Genomic DNA, 24,128 nt, shown 5'->3' on the forward strand with positions numbered 1-24,128 from the left:
TTTTCTGTCGTCAAAATAATTAAATAAATTATTTTTTGCGGAGTCTTACTGAAATGTACCAGGGGTTGTACTTTTTCAGTCACGCTTGTACTTGTATTTGTGAATCTAAAAGGTATTGAGTCTAATACATCAGAAGCCTGTATTGTTTATACCATGCAGACAAGGAAAAGGACACTCATAAAAATCACAATTTCTAAAATAATCGCCCAACTTACTCAGTTCAATGGAGACATCAGCTTCCAGCATAAAATTCAGCTCATTTTGTTCCAAAGGTGTCTCACAACTGTCTGTGCACAGATTCCAGTGTAGACTTCGCATGGGAGATCCATATGCTTCTGTATCGAGGCGTTTTTCCACAATACTATAAAAATCCTTTCTTTTAAAGTATGTCTGCTTGAACTAAAACGATGCTTTCCTCTTTGTCTCCATTTCTAAGCTGCTTTGAACCGATTTTTTGTATTACGTAACCATCTGACAATAACTTGCATTATGGATATTCTACCAGCTCTGATTATCTTTAGCATTCCAACAAAACAAAGGAACTGCAGACGGGTTCATGTGTGGGTTTTTTACCATACAATCGATAACGATTTGATGAATCAAAGGTTTATGCCTTGATGTTTTGTTTTCAATGAAGGGGTTTTTAAGTTTAGAAATCTCAAAGTCATACAGAGATTGTAGGGGCGGGATATAAATAATTATTTTGGTCCTTGCGGGGGAAAAAGTGGCAACATTTTATCGAGTATAAAGGTTGACAAATATAATTGACGAACAAATTCCTGATTTTTCTAAGGGCAAAAAATAAGACAAACGTAGGAGGCATAACTTTTGATTTGTTTTCTTTTGCTTTAGGACCTTTCTATTTCATACGAAAATCATGTGAGAAACCTCCCAACGGAAAAGTTTCCGTATGGCGCCACCACTTTTTCATTCGAAATAAAATAATATAGTATCTAATTTACCTGATTGATATATCCCTTTTTGTAAAAATGAGTGAAAAAGTGGTGGCGCCATACGGAAAGTTATCCCTCCAAACTACAGTGAAGTGATGTCTGAAGCTTCGCATAGTGAGAGAAACAAATTAATAAGAAGCTAGACCGACTTGAGGGCACAACAACGTGTAAATCTCTAGGCCTATGGACAGGACGGCATTTGCTCTCGAAAGAGACAATGTGGTCTCGACGCTTCAAAACAGTATCATCTGCTTGTCTTAAGGAGCAAGAAATGTTCAAGAAAAAAATGTTGACACATTGGTTAATTTCAAATGTAGTGTTTATTACGATATCGATGATACTCATGTACATACAATTATATACATTAAAAGTCGCATATTATGCATACACTATCCAACGCTATTTGAAGACTATGTCCGCCACCAACGAAGAAAATACTAAAACATTAATGAGTTATTTTAGGCTTTCAATTTTAAGGGGACGAGTTTTAAGAAGAAAGCAATTAGGCAAATTGTCAGTATTTGAGATGACTTCACAAGTCTCTTTAGTTAAGGTGTTTTATTTCACTTTACATTGGAACAGCTTGAGTTTGGACTTCTTTGTTCCATCTTCTGTACGTGCCTCATATAAATGCTGATATGTATGTATGTATGTATGAAAACAAACTGGGAACAAACCGCACACAAAATGAATTGTTTTTCTTTTTTATAGCTGGTAAACAAGAATGACGTATGACGTCAAAAGCTCTCAGACAGCGCCCTTAATGGGGTCAAAGGAAGACCAATTTTAACTGATAGTGTGTGTCACGCGAACACATGTGGGCTCAATTTCATAAAACCTGTAAGCACAACAACTTGCTTAGCAAAGAAATAACAGAAACATTACATTTAGTTAACATTGTTTTGACCGGTGTCCCACTAAATTGGTTTCCCAACAGATTTATGAAACTGGGCCCTGGACTTTTTTTTATTATTTTTTTTTTTTACATTTTTTGTTTACCTCAGCAATGGCGGACAATGTGCGTAATCATTATCCTTTCAGCTTGATAATTGTTTGGGGAAGAACACGAAGTTAGTTTCTAATAAGCATTTCATTGAAATTAAATACAAACATTCCATAAATAAACTATAATGAAAAAGCACGTCTTCATCATACTTCAAATGACAAATTAAGCTACAGTTTTCAAGGGAAAATTGCGTAAAAATGTTGGAAAATTCTGTTCATGAATTAGTGGCGCTTGATTTGCTAAGCAATCCAAACCAATGTTTTCATTGTCAGGAATTTCATGATTTAATTCGTTAAGGCATTGGAAAAGGAAAACACATCTGACGAGGTCTGTGCCACAATCTAATGGTTTTTAGTGATAAGTAAAATGATAGTAACTTCACAGCTTTCAAAATATGGACAATGCAACCTCGCTCCCAAAAATGTAGTATCAACCAAGCCGGTCATGCTGTTTTGCAGGCCTCCACTACACAAGGTGACCGATACATGTACATAAAAACGAGGTTGGGGAAAACACAACTGAAGCTTGTAGAGGAGTTATTATGATAAAAATACATAATTCTTAATCTAAGTCATATGCCTGTAAAGTACACAATATTGCGGAGACACTAAACAAGCCAAATGTGAAGTAACACGTCTCTATCGCACATACAGTGAAAGACATTTTTTTTGTTATCTATAAAACTAAATAGGAGAAGCTGATAATGGGGTGTGCCACTTCATTCAAATTCGGTAGAATCTGTAAGACCGATATGGGAAAGAAGATAAACTCCATCAAAAAAACTAACATGGATTTGAAGCTTCTGGTGGGGAGACCTTTTCCATGATCAGCCATCTTGATTTTTTGTCATTACTGTTACTGTAACCAAACTGAGACTGGAAGGTACAATAATCATTATGAGTCTGGTGCATAACAACGTAACTGTATCGTTATCACTGAGGTTAACAGGGCACCTGACAATGACAACTGAGAGCATCTGGCGATACAATTAGATTCGACTAGAAGAAAGAGGACTATCTGCACCATGTGGCAACTAAATCTCAGACAGACTGCCCAACAAACTATTCAACCGAGTTATAATTACATTCTTCACAATGGACTCCTGATTGGAGAAACAAAGCCAATCTCATACAACAATATAAGTAGATTATGAGCAAGGTAAGAATGATCTTCATGTCGATCAATGTTAGTTTAGAGATGATATGAAGTCAAAAGAGTACATTGAATATTTTGTTTTAGTCGTTTACCCTTTGAAGACCAACAAGTTTAACCTAGTACATGTAGGTACAACACGAAACATTAACAAAAACACATTGAATGGCAAAAGTTAAAGAAACATTTTTAATTGACCCTGTGCAGGCTGTGGGACATTGCATGCTGGCAAAGATTATCTATCATTCACTACCAAAGTGCCCTGGTTTCTTTTTCTTGCATGACACAACACGCTGGACTAACAGCTATACGTCCCATCTGCAGTAGCAGTACCAATGGTAACATGCCTTGCTTAAGGAAACAAGTGTTCCTACCAGGACTCGATCCCACACTCTTCTGGACAGAAACACCAGAGCTTAAGTCCCTTTCCTCTTATCCCCTCGATCATGACACGCCACCAGAACAAACAAAAATATTAAAAATAAAAAATTAAATGATGCTGATATCTGGTGCTGATATTTCAATTGATACCATTTGTTGTACATTTTTAATATTTTTCGAAAACTCACCGATAGTAGGGAAGTCACACCACAATAATCCTTAACCCATAAAGACAATAAATAAACACAACTGGGACATAATGTCATAATTTGGAGGGGAAAAAACACATTTGTTTTGAAAAAGCACCCTTCACTGTAAAGACTTATACAAGAATAAACAAACACTTTTAACGAAACACAAAACAAAGCAGTCACCCATTGAACATAAACAACAAATACAAATTTCACGGCCAAGAGGTAAAAAAATTTCTACATCTACAAATTTTACATTACAATTTTAGAATTGACCTTTACCAACTTTTGGTTATCCTGTAATCGTTTAATGTACTTTTAGCACTATTAACAAACAGGGCCAGACTATGTCAGCATCCAGCCTTACTTTGGCTGTAATCATTTTTAATAGAAAACAAACAATAAGACGGCTTCATTATGATAAAGGTTTGAGGCTATTTAAATATAGACACTGTGCAAATCTAAAATGTATCCTCTCATAATGTACAGTCTCAAATCTAAGCGATAAAAATTGTTGCAACGCAGCAGGAACGATTGCTCAAACATCCTGAGTGACGTATTCTACCAGATCCATCACCCCCAACAAATCGTCCTCATCCTCACCTGTAGTAGTACCCCCTCCAGCGCTGCTGGAGGGCGGTGTCCCGTTGACGATAGCCCCGCTACCATTCACGGTGCCCCCGTTACTGACCGGAGGTGAAACGGAGGACTTCGTTGCATAATCCTTCACAGAATCCTTGGCTTTTAAGTCCCTCATGGAAGGCTGTGGCGCTTGCTCGTTTTCTTTATTCGAGTCCTGCTCAGTGTCTGGGTAACTAGGCTTCTTCTCCGTCCCCGAACTGTCGTCTTTCTTCATTTCTTTTTGCAGTTCGTCGCTCTGCTTCTCATCCCCGTCTTCCTTGTCTTCTTTCCTATTTTCCTTTTTGTCGTCCTTCTCGTCGCCCATCTCCTCCTCTTCTTCTTCCTCCTCCTCCTCCTCTTCAGATTCCTCAGAGTTACTCTCAGCGGCCATTTTCCTGTAATCAACTCGTTTAGTTGACACCCTTGTGGTTTTCGGTCGTTCATCCGGACTATAATCACTGTCCTCTAGTACCTTTTTTGGCTTACGTCGCACCACCACCGGCGTCGTTTTCTTACGTACGACCGGTCCGCTTTCATCTTCAGAGGTAGTGTTTTTCCTATTCACATGTTTCTCCCGATTATCTTCCTCCTCATCGTCTTCGCTCTCCAATCGAAATTTCCGTTTGCGCACATATCCAGTTTCCTCTGAAGAATCCGAATCAGACATGACTTTGCCCCGGTGTTTTGGCTTACGCTTTGCTTCCCCTGATTCGTCCGATTGATTGCTGCCCTCTGATTGTTCGTCAGAAGAATAACGCTTGCGATGCTTTGATGTTTTCTGTCTTTTCGTCCGTGGTTCACTGTCATCGCTGTATTCACTGTACTGTTCACTTTCTGGAAATTTAAAGAGTTACAAAGAAATGGTAGAACATTGATTAACAATAGGATTTCAATTCATGGCTTAATGCCCAACATACTACCCTCAATAATATAGGTTTTCTCGGTCAATTTCGGCAAATGAGCAGCTAATTTAACCACTAAGCTATTCTATTTCGCGCGAAATCGAATGCTTCTGAAAAGGGTCATTCGATTTCTTTTTATTATTAGTCAAATGTAATGTTGCGTCATTCGATTAAACAAAATAATCATTCAACTTAACAATTCATCTAAGCAGCATTCAATTTCGCAACGCTTCTTGAGGCGTGTGTGCCACAAAAAAGAATGACGATACGCTAATTTCAATAGAGTGCTAAAGGAATTTGAATCGACTTAAAACGAAATTGAATGGCCGAATTCTGAATTTGAAACGCAGTAACAACTGGAGAGGCAAAACAGCTTTTACTCGAACGCATGCAAATGGAATTGGCTGCCCATTTTCTGAATCTGACCGAGAAAACCTATAGTTCAAATGAAAATGTTTTTATTACATTTGATCAGCCAGTCAACTAGGTGCATTGGGATAGGGCATGTGTGCCTTTCAGCGAGTAAAACCATATCTCTGATTTAAGAAATAACAGTTTGACAGAAATCCAACAAATTTTGACATCGCAGAATTGTTATCCGACTACCAAGGGTCAATTTCACAAAGATAGGTTTAGTCTTAGGACTCTTCATAGTTTCACATAATTTTTAAATCTTATCTGAAAACTAACTTTTTTAAGAATTACTTTTCATAACATATTTGGTGGATGTAATGTTTTATATTTGTATAAGCTGTTGTTCTGTAATAACAATTGTTTCTTCTGTTTTTACAAAATTGTCTGTATTTTTAATGGTTTTAATTGTACAGCGCTTTGTGATGTCTGTGACATGGAAGGCGTTAAAAAAAAAAAAAAAATATTATTGTTATACAAAACTTAAGGCTTATCCCAAGATAGGACGAGTAACTCTCGAGATAAGACTTGTCTTATAAAACTCTTTGTGAAACCCACCCCTGTCCTGGATTGACTTTGAAAAGACCCCTCATCAATTACCTGAATCAAATTCCTCGTCATCTGATATGTCTCGATAGCGTACACGTTTCCGCTGACGTCTCTCGCTCCGTCGTTTGGGTAGACTGTTCCACTTGGAGTAGCGTTTAGATTTCTTCCTCCTTGGTCCGTCTGACTCGCTGTCTTCACTGACGTAGCTGTCATCCTCAACCTCTTCATCTCCTTCTATATTCTCGTAGTCTTGGTCGCTCCCCAACTCACTGAGCAAATAATTATTTTAGAAACAATTTTAGTAATTATTTATTTTAGGTATACATTTGACTCTCGTTAATAAGATCTTGGAAGATACGATAAACCAACTTATACAAGGTTTTCTTAGCGGTACTGAACTGTCCCATGCAAAATCTAACAAACCTTTCCACGTTGTAATCCTCACTCTTCTCGTCCTCTTCCTCCTCGCTGGTTGTATCGAGATCGCCGAGGCGTCTCTGTTTCTTGCGTTTCTTCTTCTCTTCCTTGTTCTCATCCTCGCTACTCTCCTTCATCCCCTCGATGGTGGAGATGTCTTTTCCCCGACTGATCGGCCGAGACACTTGATATTCCTTGTAGGCTGAAACAACAAAGATCGTTGATATAAATTATCTCACCTAAAAACAAAGCATTTCTGTAGATGAGTTTTCAGTACAAGATACTGTCTATCATTTTTTTTTTTTTTTTTTTTAATCTATCTTTTTAATTTGGTTGTTTAACATATTAACTTTTTGCCAGCTTTCTGTATCTAGGTTCCTTAAATTATTTTTCTGTGTAATACTTTGCTTTGTATACATTTTGTCTGGTCCAGACCTTTTTTGTTGTTCTTTTCCAGCGCCTTGAGGCGGATTCTTGCTGCTATTGTTTTTGCGCTTTATAAATTTCTCTTTATTATTATTATTATCATCACAACTTGGTATTCTATGTAGGCTGAAACAACAAACAATGAAATTAAACAAATTGTCTCCCCCCAAAAAAAATGTCTGTAGATGAGTTTTCAGAGGAAGGTTACGCCTATCATCTCACACATCAAAACTTGGTATGCCTTGTAGGCTGAAACAACAAAGAACAACAATAAAACATATCGTCTCCCCTCAATAAAATAATTCTGTTGACAAGTTCTCAGTGGAAGATTACATCAACCAAATCACACATCAAAACTTGGAATTCCTTGTAGGCTGAATAACAAAGAACAACAGTGAAACACATCGTCTGTCAATGAGTTCTCGGTGAAACATTACGTCTGTTGAATCATACATTAAAACTTTGACTATCCTCAAACTTTCCTTGAATATTTGACTGTAGCCAACTGTAGTTTTCCTTTCTTCTTACACTGCTATATAATTGCAAAATTCATTGGTTCGAATCCTACCCGAGTAATATGCATGTGATTTTTTCACAGAACTCGGGAACACACATCTTTGTTTATGGGTAAAACCAAAATTAATATTCTTAATCCCTGATGCAAAGTACAATCTGTAAATACCTTTCTTGTGTTCCACAACTTCTTCTTGGATGGCAGAGTTTATGGCCGAATCGAAATCTTCAAACTTGTAATTAATCTCTTTCCTGCTCCTCCTTGACCGTCTCTGGACCATCTCAAACGCTCCCTCGTCCTCTTCCTCATCTTCTTCATCTTCCCCGTCGTTGATGAACCTCCTCTCTCGTAGTCCCTTCAGTCGACGCCTTTCGCTCTCCCTCTCGGCGTCTCGGCGGGACTGCTGGCGGTGCTGGCGGTGTCGTCGACGATGTCTTGAGTGGGCGTCATCATCACGGTGGTGGGAGGACCTCTTCTTTTGTCGGAAGCCTGAGGAATGACAGACTGCTACGGCTCGCCGGTCCTTCTTCACTTTCACCATCTCCTGATTTAGATAAAATTATGTTGACAAATAACCGAGTCAAAATTTTCGCAGAGTTGTTATTTTATTCATATGTTGGGATACACCAAGTGAGAATACTGGTCTTTGACATTTACCAAAGGTGTCAAGTTCCTTTAAAGGCACTGAACACGTTTGGTAATTGTCAAAGACCAGTCTTCTCACTTGGTGTAACCCAACATAAGCTTAAAATAACAAGCCTGGGAAAATTTGAGCTCAATTGGTCATCGAAGTTGCAGGAAAATAAATGAAAGAAAAAACACCTTTGTAGGACGAATTTGTGTGCTTTCAGATAGGAATAAAAGACTTCTGGCTAGTTATAACTTTAGTGAGAAATTACCTCTTTCTCAAAATCTATGCTACTTCAAAGGGAGCCGTTTCTCACAATGTTTCATACTATCAACAGCACTCCAATGCTTGTTACCAAGTCCGTTTTTAAGTTAAAATTTGTTTTGAAAAATTACCAAACGTGTACCTTCCCTTTAAAGGCAGTGGACACTATTGGTAATTGTCAAAGACTAGTCTTCACAGTTGGTGTATCTCAACATACGCTTAAAATAACAAACCTGTGAAAATTTGAGCTCAATCGGTCATCGAAGTTGCGAGATAATAATGAAAGAAAAAAACACTCATGTCACACGAAGTTGTGTGCGTTTAGATGGTTGATTTCGAGACCTCAAGTTCTAAATCTGAGGTCTCGAAATCAAATTCGTGGAAAATTACTTCTTTCTCAAAAACTATGGCACTTCAGATGGAGCCGTTTCTCACAATGTTTTATACCATCTACCTCTCCCCATTACTCGTCACCAAGAAAGGTTTTAGGATAATAAATATTTTGAGTAATCACAAATAGTGTCCACTGCCTTTAACCCTGGAATTAGACTACTTACCCCAGGTAGAATGTTATTCATACTAATATCAGTCAGCTCCCACAGGCCTATTCTGTGTTTATGTTTGCGTTTACGTTCTTTCTTCCTCAAGTCAACATCAATTTCTTCAAGTGTGTCCACCAGCCTGCCTATGAGTTTCTCCTGAGAGAAGGAAAAAAAAAAATTAAAAATTTAGAATCTTGCGACAAACTTTCCCTGTCAGTGCATTACTAGTACAGGGCCCAATTTGAAAGAGCTATAAAAGCACAAAAATAATTAAGCACAATACAATAGACCGATCCATTAAGCTCCGCCCCATTGCGTATTGACCAATCACAATGCAACAAAGGTCCGACACTAAGGTCCAACATGCGTGCGCGTATCTTGGTGCGCGCGGCAGAGTTGTGCAGAAAGGCAATGGAGAGCCCCACGTGTTCTTGCCCACACGTGCGTCGTGGGCGGAGCCTACTGGATCGGTCTATTAGCTAACCAGAAAAAGCTAAACTAAAACTTGTAACTTGTTCCTGCAAATTTCCACTCAGCAGAAAACAGTTAAGACATGCTTTTCGCTTCAGCACCTCTATAAAGTCAGGCCCTGATACTTCACAGAAGCACATTGACTCCATTGCCCCATGTCATTGCCTTGTTGCCCCTTGAAAAGTTCCACTAGAAATTAACACTTTCCTCATAGAGGTGCCCTTTGCCAGAGAGAAAATACCTTGCCCTTTTCAGGCTTTTAGTACATGAAAGCAATATCATGGCTCAAAATAACGACTAGCCCACTAGCCACTGTCAAGTCATTTAGCACTGACTGGGCCCGAACCCAACAAATTAAACAAGTAGGGTTCAAATTTTACATTGGCGTGTAGCTCAAGTGTTTTGTGCAGGTTTTCTTAAGATTCAAGCTCTGAAGTTGGTGCTCTAAATTCTGAGACCAAGTGTCGTCAGATATTTTGTATCTAAAGAAGGATTTGCTAACAACAATAATAATAATAGGCTCTTGTGTATTCCTTTATCACACCCCCCTTGGGACGTATCTATGCGCTCAGTATTTTGTCCTGCAAGGTCTTGTGTAGCTACCATTTTGTAGTACCATGTACATGTAATGGTTTACAAGGTGCAGTGGTGCAATATGCTGATCAGACCAGGAACACTTGGGTGAACCCCCTTCTCTTTACGATAATCACACTGGGTTCTTTTTTATGCTTGTAAGTTGCACATGTGACATAGTACTTTGGCTGGTAAGTCCAGTGTTCTTATCAAACCACGACACGCCACAATTGTTAAGATTGAGGCTCAGCCCGGTGGGTAACTTACGTGTTCACAGCTCGGACAGTACCAGTTGCCATCAGGGATGATCATGAGCGGAGGACGTAGACACGCTGTATGGTAACCCGAGTCACACTTGTCACAAAGTAAAATCTGCGGTGAGAATCAAACAAAAAACGGCATTACTCAAAGTTTACTCACATCCTTAGAACTCTTTTAACAGTAGCTAGTTTTTATAAAGCGATTTTTGTAATGGCATCTCAATGGGCTATTTGTTATTATTCCGAAATGTTTTGAAGTTTGGGACCCATATATTACTTTTATTAACGGTACAGTGGCATATTTAGCAGCCACTGGCATACCAGGGGAAACAAACAAGACACAAGACCAACAGCTTTGGTGTACACGTCTGTCCCCTCCGAAGAACAAAACGATAATGGTCAAGTGTTTTTCTCATGAGGTCACAAGTGTCAAGACAGTGACTCAAACCCACACTTTTATCTTTATGCTGTTATGAATGGAATGTTAATTATAAACAATTTAAAAATTAAATAACGCTTTTTTTTAAGGAGTTAAAAAAGAAGCGGATTTCCAGTTGACAGAAAAGAAATCACGTTCCTGTAAAAAAATATTTGCTTTAACAAAAAGAAGAATTTACCCATTCTGGATGGTTGTACATTCCACATTTGCAGCATGGGCTGTCATCATCCCCTTGAGGCTGAGTGCCATCTTCCTCCTCCGCCTCAACCTTTGCCTCCCCATCTTCATCTTCTTCATCCTTCATCTCTTCCTCTATCTTGGCGGCGGCTTTTCTCGAGGCGTTCCTCCTCGGGGTGAAGCGGCTCTTGCCCTTTTTTTTTCTTCTTTTCTTTGTGATCTTCTTGGTTTTGACTTGTGGCTCATTTTCTTCCTCCTCCTCCTCCTCATCCTCATCTTTTTCCTCCTCTTCTGCATCCCCGTCTTTGGAGGATGGTTTCTTTTTGACGTCAGGATCAACAGCTATTTCTTCTTTCATTTTCTTTTGCTTTTGATCGTCTTGGGAATCCTTCTCATCAGTCTTACTTTCGGCATCACCCCCTCCACGCTTCTTCTTCTTCTCACTGTCATTAGTTTCCTTCATCTCATCTTTCATCGTCTTATCACTCTCGGTTTCAGTCGTCTGTTCTTTTGTTTTCTTATCGTCAACCTTCACCTCATCCTTTGATGAGCTTTCCTTCAGATTTTTATCATCATCCCCAACGACTTCATCTTTCACTTGAGTCTTCAACTCTTTGTCATCATTGTTCAGGCTGCCATCTTCTTTGTCATTGCTTTCGGATGTCTCGTCATTTGGCACCAGTTCTTTCTTGATGTTACACTTCTCCTCAATTTCAGTTTTGGTACTAGGCCCATCTTTCTCATCACTACTGTCTTTCTTATTAACCTCGTCCTTCACTTCATCTTCTTTGTCTGAAATACGCTTCTCGCCATTCTCCTCATGTTGAGTCTCCGAGACTGCCGTCTTTTCATCTTCTGTCTTGATCTCTGCATCTAACTCTCCTTTGCACTCCTTTCCTGATGTTTCTGGGCTGGGTACACCACTTGACTCTGTTAAAGAAAGACAAGAAAGGATAATTATCTTAGATAATGTTCACAACATTAAAAACAAACTCTGAGAGATCGCCTAACATCACAAGGCTGAACGGCAACTTCAAGGTGCGGGCTACACTAAATTGATTTTGGCTATTGACCTAATCAACTGCCACCAGAGGCACGTTGCCACCTACTCCTGGGGCTGAAACATGGTTACCCCTTCACAGTCTGCAAGGATGAAGGCATGGGTATCATCCACTAGGAGCCACCTACTCCTGGGGCTGAAACATGGTTACCCCTTCACAGTCTGCAAGGATGAAGGCATGGGTATCATCCACTAGGAGCCTGGCAGGTAGATTGGATGAAATACCTTCCCAACCCTTTTATGAAGCAACTATGGTTAAATGCCTTGCTCAAGGGCACAAGTTTCATGACCGATATTGAACACTCTGCTGCTGACCACCGGAGCTTGGGTTTAGTGAAATAGATTGCTCTACTATGACACGCCACAAATACTCCTAAGATATATTTCTATTGCTTATGCAAACCCCCCCCCCAACAAAAAAAACTTTTAAAATGAAATTTACCTTTGTTGTTGTCCTGCTGTTCATTCCCGCCAGTCTTGTTGGAGCTGTTACCCGAGCTGGTTGATTCTGCATCTTCATCTTTGCCCTGCCCAGCCACAACGTTAGTCCCACTCTTTAGCGCTGTGATCAGGTTTTCCATTTGATCACGATCACTGCAAGAAATGACAATCAAATAAACGTAACTCAGTAAACGCTCAAGGAGCTTTAACATTAAGTATTTCCCTGCAAGGCCTGTCGGAGGGACTACATCTGAATTATGAGACCTACTCCTTTCACAAAGGTGCTGTGGCGCAATATGCTGCCAATCAAACCAGTAACACTGGGGTGAACCCCTTCTCTTTATGATAAGTGCACTGGGCTCTTTCATGTGCTTTACACAACACACAAAACCCGAGGCTTTACGCCTATTCCAAAGGACGAAGCACCCTAGTATTAGGCATGAGAATGGGTGATGATAAAAAAAAACAGGAAAAAAATAAGTTTACTGCAAATGTTAATATTCCAACGTTTGTGTGAGAAGCACACAACATGAGCACGCAGCGTGAAGTCCCTTACGGCCGGTGTCCAGGGCCCAGCCTAAGGGCCCTGGAAGCTCTGGGTATTTTAGAAGCTCTGTGGTGGTCTCTGATGCATTTGTGACACCTATTTTACCAGGTAGAAGTGAGCTAATGGAAAATACGGAATGTGAAGCTCAAACAATTCAAACAATTTTGGGGTCACCTGCGATTTTGTTACAATTCCAGAAACAGAAAAAAATCCCTTATTTCTGCCCTTGAAAATGCTTTTTTTCACCAACCCCCACTGTTTTTATAGGTTCTTGATTTGAAGTTTGGTTGTATACAAAAATTATTTTCCGTACCGCTATTAAACAAAGCGAGGAATGAGACAAGTTTATACATCTGTGCCAGGAAGACCACAAGCCGTATATTGGGCCAGCTGCTGGACGGCAATTTATTGTTTAGGTGCCTCTTGTTTCATGTGGATCCGCGATAATATACGATTATAAAGGTAAACTTACATTGTCTGATTAGAGAAGAGGGATTAGAGAAATCCAAATGTATACCCCAAAAACCCTACCCCCCCCCCTCCCCAGTTTTATATCAAATTTACATCGACCTCGGAGACCACAATTTTGAAAGGAAATAAAACGGAATTCCAGCTTAAACCGGAAGATTCTCATGCCTGTAGTGTCTTTCTTAAGGACACAGGAGTCACGACTGGGAACCGAACTCACACTCTTCTGATAAGAAACACCAACGCTTGAGTCCGGTGCTCTAAATCACTAGGCCATGACACAACAGTTTCTTTAAATAAGCCAGTGAGATTTTACTAACCAGGAGATCACCTCCCATGTTGAGCTGTCTTGGTCGTCTTGCTCCTCTCGATATATCCGGATATTCGTGTCTTCATCCTGAAAGAGATCAACAGAAGAAGCAGCCGTTAACAAGCCTTTGGTTCTTAATAAGAAAGTTGCAAAAAAATTGCAAGAAAACACACCCTTGTTGCACACATTTGTAATTTTTGTGGGCTTTCAGATGCCCGAGAAAGGCTTCAAGCCTAAGAGTCTTTTCTCAGATTCAAATAATTTATAGATAAATTACTTCTTTCTCAAAAACTAAGTTACTTCAGAGGGAGCCATTTCTCATGTTTTATACTATCAACAGCTGTCCGATATAATGCTTGTTACTAAGTAGGCCTGGGCGAATTATTCGAATATCCGGTTAATGGCGAATAGGTTTTCCTATCCGTAACCGCGAATGCCTTTTTTTTCTTAACCGGATATCCGCATAGGGCGCGAATACCTATTTATAAACCGGATAGTTCTGTAATTACAACCTAGTAACCGGATATTCTTTTAATATCCGAATAACTGCGGACGTCGGAATACAACTGATAGGAATGTTTTGTCTGAACCCTTATGAAACTTCTTTTAAGACAGCATAAAACAGCATAAATTAAGTATTTAACTATGCTCACCTCCGTGTAGAGTTACACAATGACATTTCTGACGTAATTTGTTCAAAGGTTCTGAAAGTTTTCCTTCACGTAGAGTCAATCACAATCAAAAGAAAAAGCTAATCGCCATCTTTAAATTAGATCCGATTATTTTTATGAATGACCCGAGTGACACTGTCTAAAACTAATATCAATCCGCCCATACAATCTCATTCACAAACGAACAGCGCCCTCTAGCGGCGAAAAAAAACTATTCGAATATCCGGTTAATTTCGGATAGTTGGCCAGCGGTATCCGAATATCAAAATTTCACTATTCGCCCAGCACTATTACTAAGTAAGTTTTTATGCTAATTATTTTGGATTTAATTACCAAACGTGTCCTGTGCCTTAAAGCAGGCCAACCAATGATCAAAAACAACAAGATTGGACATACCTTCTGGAACCAGTAGACAAGACCCATCTTGTCTCGACCTAAGGGTTCCTGTCTCATCTTCTCAGGGTCCTCATCGTTAACGATGGCTTTGAACTTTAAGTTCTCATCAAATTGGTTGTCACAGAGGAACTGAAGAACAGAAAGGTACACAGATAAGTAAGTTAGAAATACAGTTCATCCAAGGTAAGTAGTTAGTAGCGCACACTTGCTTAAAGGAACATTACAGAATTGGTTTTTCTTGCAAAAAAGTTGCTGGTAGTGTAAGCACTTTATTTAATTCACCATATACACAAACTGACAAACCTGTAGAAGTTTGAGATTGATCGACCATCTGGGTCACGACACGAGAGAATAACGAAAAGTCAATTACAAATTTTGCATTGCATCAATGCCATAACAAAAATGAATAAACCCTAACCAATTCTGTAACGTTCCTTTAAAGGCAGTGGACACTATTGGTAATTGTCAAAGACCAGCCTTCTCACTTGGTGTATCTCAACATATGCATAAAATAACTTACCTGTGAAAATTTGAGCTCAATCGGTCATCGATGTTGCGAGATAATAATGAAAGAAAAAAACATTCTTGTCATACGAAGTTGTGTGCGTTTAGATGGTTGAATTCGAGACCTCAAGTTCTAAATCTGAGGTCTCGAAATCAAATTCGTGAAAAATTACTTCTTTCCCGAAAACTATGGCACTTCAGAGGGAGCCGTTTCTCACAATGTTTTTACCATCAACCTCTCCCCATTACACGTCGCCAAGTAAGGTTTTATGCTAATAATTATTTTGAGTAATTATTACCAATAGTGTCTACTGCCTTTAAGGGTTTTCATAGCTTTAGTTTCAGTACTTACCCTGATGACTGAGATTTTGATTTCTCTCTTACTAGCTGCGAAGCCAAATCGCTCTATTTCCCATGCAGCTACCTCTGAGAACCGATCTCGGCACATCTACAAAAAGAAACCAAAGTACGAAAAATTAACATCTGTCCCCCTGAAGAAATTAACATGGAGGAGGACGATTGAAAAAAAGGTCCCTATCAGAAGAATTACAGGCACATTTTGCTTTATGGGGAGGACTGAATCTCTGGGGGGACAGAATGTCCTGCCTTGCCAGCACTTCACAACTGACCTACATGTATCTATGATCTACAATGCCGGCCAAAATGCTTTGACCACCCATTCGCAATATGATTATAAACTTTCTCCCCCTGCTTCCCACAATGAGAGCCAACATTGAAAGGGCACAGGGGCCGTGGTGTGTTGGCAGTCTCCCTATTTAGGGGGGCCATTTGGAAGTTTTTTTTCTTTATACAACCAAATTGCAAGTGTTGGCGATAATTGTTTTAATTTGTTTTACCTTTGCAAGATATTTCTGCCATTTCTCCAGATGAAAAGACTTCCTGGTTTTTCTCATCAATTTGATGATAAGATCCTTCAACAGAGGAGGGACTGAAAAAATCGGGAAAATTGAATTTTTCTGCTATCAATATTAAACACTAGAAAAGATGAGTAAACATACAACTATATTATTATTTACATGTTAATTTTCTTTGAAACCAACGCAGGGTTCTGCCCACAGTGGGCAATGCCTCATTGTTGACCTCTTCTCAAGTTTCTCTTGAAATAGAAATAGAATAGGGCTCGCCGTTAGTGGTCACAGTCGCCTAGTGGTTAGGCTGCAGTTGCACTTGCAGGGTTTCAATGATTGTACAAAAGACGATGAAGCTCCCTTTTATAGCTCCATGAAAAGATCGATCCTAGGATGCGTCCTAAAAAACTCCCAAGTTCGAGATAGGCAAGTCCTACTTCTTTGTGGGATAACTTTCCGTATGGCGCCACCACTTTTTCACTAATTTTTACAAAAAGGGATATATCAATCAGGTAAATAAGTTCCTATATTATTTTATATCGAATGAAAAAGTGGTGGCGCCATACGGAAACTTTTCCATTTGTGAAGTCGACCGCTATAGTACTAGTGCTACTGCAAAGTCAACAATAGTTTTTGTCTACATCAATTACAAGCAAACAAAACGTGCCAGAATTAAATTGGATCATCATACTCATTAGTTGCAATAACGTAACCCTCCTCCAGACGTCAAAGCCAGCGGGAGGAGGGTTACATACAGATTACAGTAGTAAGTATTGCAACTAGTCCCCCATTCATTAATCATTGCATTATCAAATGATTATGTGAACAGAAAAGAAATCTTGCATTTTCCTTTTCATTCAAAGAACATGATTCCCATGAAGAAACACACTCAATAATTATTAGGACCTACAACACGTGAACTAAAGAAAGACTTATTTTCAGAGACTGGGCACACACGCATTTGAAACGCCGTGTGAAACTCAATAACAAGAAGTGAAAACAGTACAAAAATACATTACAACCCACACACGGCGGACGGCGGGACTAACTAAACAATAAAAACGGTCACATGTAAATCATAATTCCTCGCCAAAAAACACACAAATATCTCTTACCACAATGGGCATAGCTAATAGCAGTTTCGAAGTCAGTTATGGTGATCTCAGGCAGCTGCAAATGTTCGCCATATCGCTCTAAAAACGAGCAAACAATGGCGAAATCGGGACATGTATTTACGGACGCCATTTTCTCTTTATAATGAACTTAATGGCTAAAATTATCCAACTCTGTCGATGAGGGCGCTATTCAAAGGCAATGTTAATAATGCGACATGACATTTTTTTTTTTTTTTTTCATGTGTGCAAGTTTTTTTTTTCGTTTTTTTTTTCTTCTCCAAAATTGAAAAGTTAAGCAATGCCAGGCTGGGCTCTTTTGAGGAACTTTGACAAAACTTTCCTACGATGGTGGATGATCATCCCAGCAAGCTAAGAGTCCATCCCGCCCCTTCCAACTTCACAAGACTATCACAACAAACAACATTATTGTTATTTTTGGCAGTGAAATAATGGTGTTTACACAGTACACATCGATACATTAGATTCATGGGCGCGGCCGGCCGTCAGATCATTTTTTGGGGGGGTGGGGGGGGGGGCAGACACAAGCCCGACAAAATAAAACCGCATCCCAACATAAGAATCAAACAACTTTTTTTCTGTGATTTTCTATGGTCAACGCCGTCTCGCGTGTGTAATACGAATAAAAGGTATAAAAGGGTTGGTAATCTTGGACTTACCTCTCGCTCCTGGCGCGCGCAGCGCGCATCCCTGGTTTGAAAAGGAAAAAAATTGAATCGGATCTTCAGTGGCTGGCGTTGTCGTCCTACCCACAAAAGATCATGCTGACAAAATTAACAGGGAGTCGATTCTTTGGCAATACCGGTGTGGCGGTTTCAGTCTTCCGCCGTGTTCATTTTTCCGGGTGACGTAGCCGGACATTTCAACACGTTGTTCGAACGGTTTTAGCTTTCCGGCGTGTTCAGTTTTCCGGGTGACGTAGCCAGCTCAGACAAAAATACCGCCGCGAGTACCCTGGCAAGTACTGTAGTTCAGTGATATAAAACAAATAACTAAACAAATAAAATAAAATAAAAAACGGTAATAAATAAATTTAATAAACTAAACCAGAATAATAAAAAATTCTTCTGATTCTCTGACGCTCGTTCGGTATAAACACCAATTCTCTCAAACGATCCACGCGTTCGCCGCTAGTTGTACTCGTGGACGCCGCCATGACAGCTACCGGAGAGTAGCACGGATGACTCAATACGGCACTAAAAATTGACTACTTTCGCTTGCTGTGCGCAGGCATCGCATGACGTAATGTTACCGTATTTTGGTCATTCGGAAAACTGAACACGGCGGAAAGTTGAAACCGCCACACCGGGCTAGATATAGCTCGATAGAGCTGATACAATAATGGCACAAATCCAGAGGTCGCATGTTCAAATCCCGCTCTAGTCACTCAAGTTAATTGAATCGGAGTTTTAGGCACTTTTGGGCACCCTTCGATCCTCCTCAGGAAATTGCACTGGGGCGATTGAGAAGTTCTTGCGACTCGGAGAACCCCATCTGTGTCGTCGGGTCTCACGGATTTCCGTCCGCGCCGCCGCCGCCCGAGATTCTATCCCGATATTAGCAACCAATGGGCTGGCCTTGATGCCTTGATGGTACTTCTAGAAACTATAAGGCTCCCCCGTGAGCAGGGGGCTCACGGGGGAGCCTTATAGTTTCTGAAGTACCTTGATGGATCATCACACAGAGCAAGTCCTTGCTATGGATGGATCATGGATGGATGGAGGAGGATTAAAAAATAAGGCGCTATCAGAATAAGTTTGTATATAGTTCGCCATTATTGGGGAGGGGGGGGGGCTGCCATTATCTCCAGTGGGGGGGGGGGGGGGGGAGACAGATCTCCCCCTGCTAAACCAACCCCATGCGAAAAGAGTGTCGCGGCAACCTTGTTCGTGTGGCAATCATCACTTTTTTGTATCGAGCGCCCTCTTGTGACCACATTCAACGATGGCGGCCAACAGCACACACGAAGGGACGTTTCCCTGGCTTGTCATGCTCCTGTTACCAGAAGAATGCTACGTGGAATTCTTCGAAAAGTTCAACTTTTTGGATGGTAAGGAACCGAAGCATATACTATGACCTCTAGCAGAAAGATTGTTAATAATCTAGTATCAAACACTTGTTGTTGTTGGACTATCAAGTACTGAGTGTTATGACTGTCATGCCATACCCTGCACGGCTGAAGCCAGGGGTCCGTCCCCCATTATTGCCCAAATCAGCTGATTGGCCTACATGTAAGAAAGATGATGAAATTTCTCAATATAAATGAAGGATACATTTGAAATAGCTATCAATTATCAATAATATTATGTATTACTATTATTAAATATTAGATTGTAAATTGATTTCAAAGATTTTTGTCTTGTTTTTTTTAATAACAAAAAAAATTGGTGCGGCCGCCAAAATCGAGGCGGCCGGGGACGAGCAACATGTTATTTATTTTACTTAGCCTTATTAAAATTAATTATTACTATTATTATTATGCGAACTTAAGTGACATCAGTGGGATGAAAACTACATTTGATAATTTGGATAACTTTCCGTATGGCGCCACCAGTCCACCACTTTTTCACTAATTTTTACAAAAAGGGAGATCTCATTGAGGTAAATTAGATACTATATTATTTCAACGTATGAAAAAGTGGTGGCGCCATACGGAAACTTTTCCGATAATTTCCTTTTATCTTGACCTACGTAAAAAAAAAATTATTTAAGAAGAACACTAACGAAACCCATTGTGATTGTGGACTACAGCATTACTTAAGGAAAAGTTTCTGTATGGCGCCACCACTTTTTCACGCGATATGAAATAATATAGTATCTTATTTACCTCAATGAGATATCCCTTTTTGTAAAAATGAGTGAAAAAGTGGTGGAGCCATACGGAAAGTTATCCTTACTTAATGCCAGAACTTTACCACCAATCACCTAAAAAAAGTAATACATTTTTTAACAAAGAAGAATTGACTCTTGAGACATACAAGAGAGGGATTTTAACCTTGGACATCTGGATTAACGGGCCATCGCTCTATCAACTGAGCTATTTAGTGGTAATTATTGTTTCAAGCAACAAAAACAGGCAGAACAAAAATTAATATAAGTCTGCCTTATTTGTTTTTCTCCCAATCAACAGCTCCATGAAGGTCAAATGTCTGATGGATAACAAAAGAAGGTTGAACATAATATTTAAAATTAAATTTCAATAAATAATAATTTAAGTTTCTTTGATTTACAGGACCATGCCTGAAGATTGCACTGAGCAAAGGTTTGGGCGTTGGCATCATTGTTGGATCGGTCATGGGTAAGTTTGTGTTTAGTTTCAATGGTGATGCTTTTCAGTTGTATGTACTTGTATTTTGTAAAGAAATAAGGCTCATCTTCAAGGCATGATACACTTTCTTTTGTTGTTGTAAAAGACAAGATCCTCCTTTGGTGTACCCCAACTTTTATGCATAAGAACTACAAATCTGTGGAAATTTCTGCTGAATTTATCATCAAAATTGCAACAAAATAATGAAAGATAAAAGTTAAAACACCCTCTTTGCGTGTTTTCATGCATGAGAAAGGCCTTCCTCAGATTTATTTTTTTGGGTGAAAATTGCATCTTTCTCTAGAGTAACACCATTCCAAAGGGAAGCGTTTCTCACAATGTCACAATGTCTCTCTTTAAAATACTAAAGTCTGGTACCTTGCCTACTCCTACAGTGAAACTACCACAGATCATCAAGATACTGATGTCTAAGAGTGGTGCTGGCATCAATGTGCCTGCAGTGACCGTTGAGCTGATGGCAATCTCATTCACCTGGGCCTATGCTGTAGCCAACTCCTTTCCCTTCTCGTAAGTTGCCCCCGGCCTGATACTTCATGGAGGCAAGAAGGTGATTGCGGCCTCCATGCCCCCCCTTGTCAATGCCTTGGTGCCCTTGATATGCACAAGTAGAAGTTCACAATTTCCTCATATTTTTAGACCTTATGCATTGACGTCATTCAGCGCCATTTTAGTGGGAAAACGGTGACGAAACGCACAGATTTGTACGCGCGGCGGACAGGATTGGCCAATGAACAACCTCCTTTTGACCTCTAGGTGAGGGCGCCCTACTGAAATGACGTCATGTGCATAGGGTCTATAGGGTGCCCTTTACAAAGGAGAAAATGTCTTGGTGCCCTTTCAAAAACAAAGCATACAGGCACGTTGCCCCCAACAGGGATCAATTGTTACGCTGGGCTGCAGGTCAGTGATTTTATTGTTAGGCCAGTAAACATGACTGGATAATTCCGGCGGCCTTGTGTTATTCAATCAATTGAATAATGATACCTCGCTGTGTAAATATGTGGAACAGAAACAAGAGTTATGTTCAAATGTTGATATTGGGGTTTATATGCTTTTCAATTTTGCTGAGTAATGAAGTATAGTCCACAGTTGAGATAAAAAGCTACCTGGGTGAATCTTTCCTGGGCTGTTTGCACTGGACATGAAATGGTCAAGTTAACCCAGTTGCTCAGTTACTTTACCCCCTCCCCCCTAAAAAAGTCCAATGTGAACAGGTCTAACTTTCCTTTGATATCAAAATTTGCTTTGTGTGAACCGACCTTACACTCTCATTTTTCCAACTCCGTTCTTTTTCTTCTAATAGATAGTACCCAAGGCTGACCTTCTTGAGAATCAATCGTCTCTATCTAATTTCAATTTCCTTTTCTACACAGAGCTTGGGGCGAGGCCTTGTTTCTTGCCGTTCAGACGTCCTGTATCGCCGCTCTCTGCTTCTACTTCAAGGAACAGATGCTTCAGACAATCTTATACGTTGTAGGTTATATCTCAATCATGTGGGCTCTACTGTCGGGGTTGGTTCCTCTCCACATACTTGCCATGTTGCAGGGTACCAACATAGCATCCACAATTCTCAGTAAGGTAGGTTTTTGGAGCGGCCATTCGTTGATCCGGGGCGAGGTACACTAAATCTGAATTATATGCATCATAATGGGAACATCACGCCAACTTTTAGTTTTAAAGGGTTTCGGGACAATCACAGTAAGTAGGGATTTATGTCATGGCCAAAATCTTGATCTGCAAAAAAGTATCTTAAAAGAATTGACGATAGAGACATTTCAGATTTAGATGGAGGAAACCCTCAAAAGCAAGTAGTACCATAACCAGTTGCCTGACGATACCTGTGTAGAGAAGATGATGAGAAATGTCAGTTTAAGATGTAGGAGGGAAACCCTTAAATAAGGAAAATCGAGTCGGTGAGGTTAGAACTGACATGCAGTGCTCCTGTCCGGGAGTCGGACCGGGGTCCACCATGGTGAAAGGCAGGCAGGGAGGGAATCACTAAGCCAGCCTGAATGCCTAGACAGTTTGCATGCTTCACCTGATTGCCTTCAAGATTTGTCTAAACTTGAGAATACATAAGTTGAAGTTCAGAAGATTGGGGACTGTGAACACATTGACTTTTCTATGAAGTATTGACATTTTGATTTTTTGTACCAAATTTGATAATGAGAAATTTTAATTAGCTGAGTGTTGTAAACAATCGACCAACCAAAAGGACCCAAGGTATAAATGCAAAAAATATATAATGGCCTGACGTTTTGAACCTAGTAGGGTGTTTCTCGAGGGCTAATTGACAACACAAAAAACATGAACAGGTAACTAAGTGTAGCAACAGCAGTAAAGTGGAAATACATGAACTGAGAGAGAGTCAGAAAAAAAAAAACCCAAAGGGAGACAAATTTGATCATGTCTTTAAAATGACCCTTCTTGTTGTTTCCCTTGTACTAGTTGATGCAAGCCACGACAAACTTCAACAACGGTCACACTGGTCAGCTTTCAGCAGTCACTGTCTTCCTTTTGTTCCTTGGTAGTATTGCAAGGATCTTTACCACGATACAAGAGACTGGTGACACCATGATGACGTTGAGCTATGTGGCTGCCACAGCGGGGAATGGTCTTGTGGCTGCTCAGGTGCTCTGGTACTGGAAACGAACCGAGGAATTTGTCCGACTCCAAGGGAAGAAGAAAGAATAGATTTATTATGTTTCATAAATTTAGGCCAACAATTTCATCTTTATTAATAGATGGGAATTCATTCAGGATAAAGAATATTAATTTTGGTTTACCCATAAACACGAACGTGTTAGGATTCGAACTGCCTCTAGCCACTGAGCGGGCAATCTCTGTGGTCTAGTTGGTAAGACACTGCTCTACAATTGCAAAGGTCTTGAGTTTGAATCCCACTCGAGTAATAATGCCTGTGATTTGTTTTCACAGAGCAGGGGAAAGTACTGAGTATACAGTGCTAACACACATCAGTGTTTATGGATAACCCAAAAGTAAAAAATTCATCTTTGAAAGAGAAAGGCCATATTCATTTTGCAAAGGTCACTTCCTAAAAGTCTATTGGACACTTTGAAAGGGGCACTAAGGCCAAGACCAGGGCATGTTAAGGCCTGTAATTGAGTATCGCTTCCCCCAAAGGTACTACTTTTTATGACAGTTATTATAATAAAGAATACAAGAGAAATAATATGTTTGATACCACATTGTACCTTAAAGCCATTGGACACTTTCGGTAAACAGTATTGTCCAAAGGCCCACACTTAGTGTATCACAACTTAAAATAACAAACCTGTGAAAATTTAGGCTCAATCGGTCATTGAAGTTGCGAGATAATAATGAAAGAAAAAACATCCTTATCACAAAAAGTTGTGTGCTTTCTGATGCTTGATTTTGAGACATCAAGTTCTAAATCTGAGGTCTCAAAATCAAATTCGTGGAAAATTACTTCTTTGTTGAAAACTATGTTGCTTTAGAGGGAGCCGTTTCTCACAATGTTTTGTACTATCAACTTCTCCCCA

At 39.8% G+C, this 24,128-nt stretch overlaps 2 protein-coding genes across 3 annotated transcripts; one reads left to right on the forward strand and one right to left on the reverse strand.

Moving 5' to 3' along the window:
• Positions 1-1,254: 1,254 nt before the first annotated feature.
• Positions 1,255-17,609, reverse strand: LOC117298950 (remodeling and spacing factor 1-like). 2 transcript variants are annotated; one of them, XM_033782337.1, is made up of 13 exons: positions 17,259-17,609; positions 16,132-16,223; positions 15,627-15,722; positions 14,771-14,899; positions 13,714-13,790; positions 12,380-12,531; positions 10,879-11,807; positions 10,269-10,373; positions 8,973-9,113; positions 7,692-8,064; positions 6,590-6,785; positions 6,218-6,435; positions 1,255-5,138 (listed from the first exon to the last, which is right to left on the reverse strand). In XM_033782337.1, the coding sequence occupies exons 1-13, from the start codon at positions 17,386-17,388 to the stop codon at positions 4,222-4,224; spliced, it is 3,555 nt and encodes a 1,184-aa protein (XP_033638228.1). In that variant the 5' UTR covers positions 17,389-17,609; the 3' UTR covers positions 1,255-4,221. The 2 variants fall into 2 exon arrangements, with proteins under 2 accessions (XP_033638228.1, XP_033638227.1); XM_033782336.1 differs by having other exon boundaries at positions 7,692-8,067; positions 17,259-17,608.
• Positions 17,610-19,215: 1,606 nt separating this feature from the next.
• Positions 19,216-23,436, forward strand: LOC117298792 (mannose-P-dolichol utilization defect 1 protein-like). Its single transcript, XM_033782123.1, has 5 exons — positions 19,216-19,326; positions 20,509-20,574; positions 20,979-21,111; positions 21,978-22,182; positions 23,053-23,436. The coding sequence occupies exons 1-5, from the start codon at positions 19,221-19,223 to the stop codon at positions 23,296-23,298; spliced, it is 756 nt and encodes a 251-aa protein (XP_033638014.1). The 5' UTR covers positions 19,216-19,220; the 3' UTR covers positions 23,299-23,436.
• The last annotated feature ends 692 nt before the right edge of the window (positions 23,437-24,128 follow it).

Source organism: Asterias rubens, chromosome 13 (assembly GCF_902459465.1).
Source record: "Asterias rubens chromosome 13, eAstRub1.3, whole genome shotgun sequence".
In the NCBI taxonomy this organism is placed as follows: domain Eukaryota; kingdom Metazoa; phylum Echinodermata; class Asteroidea; order Forcipulatida; family Asteriidae; genus Asterias; species Asterias rubens.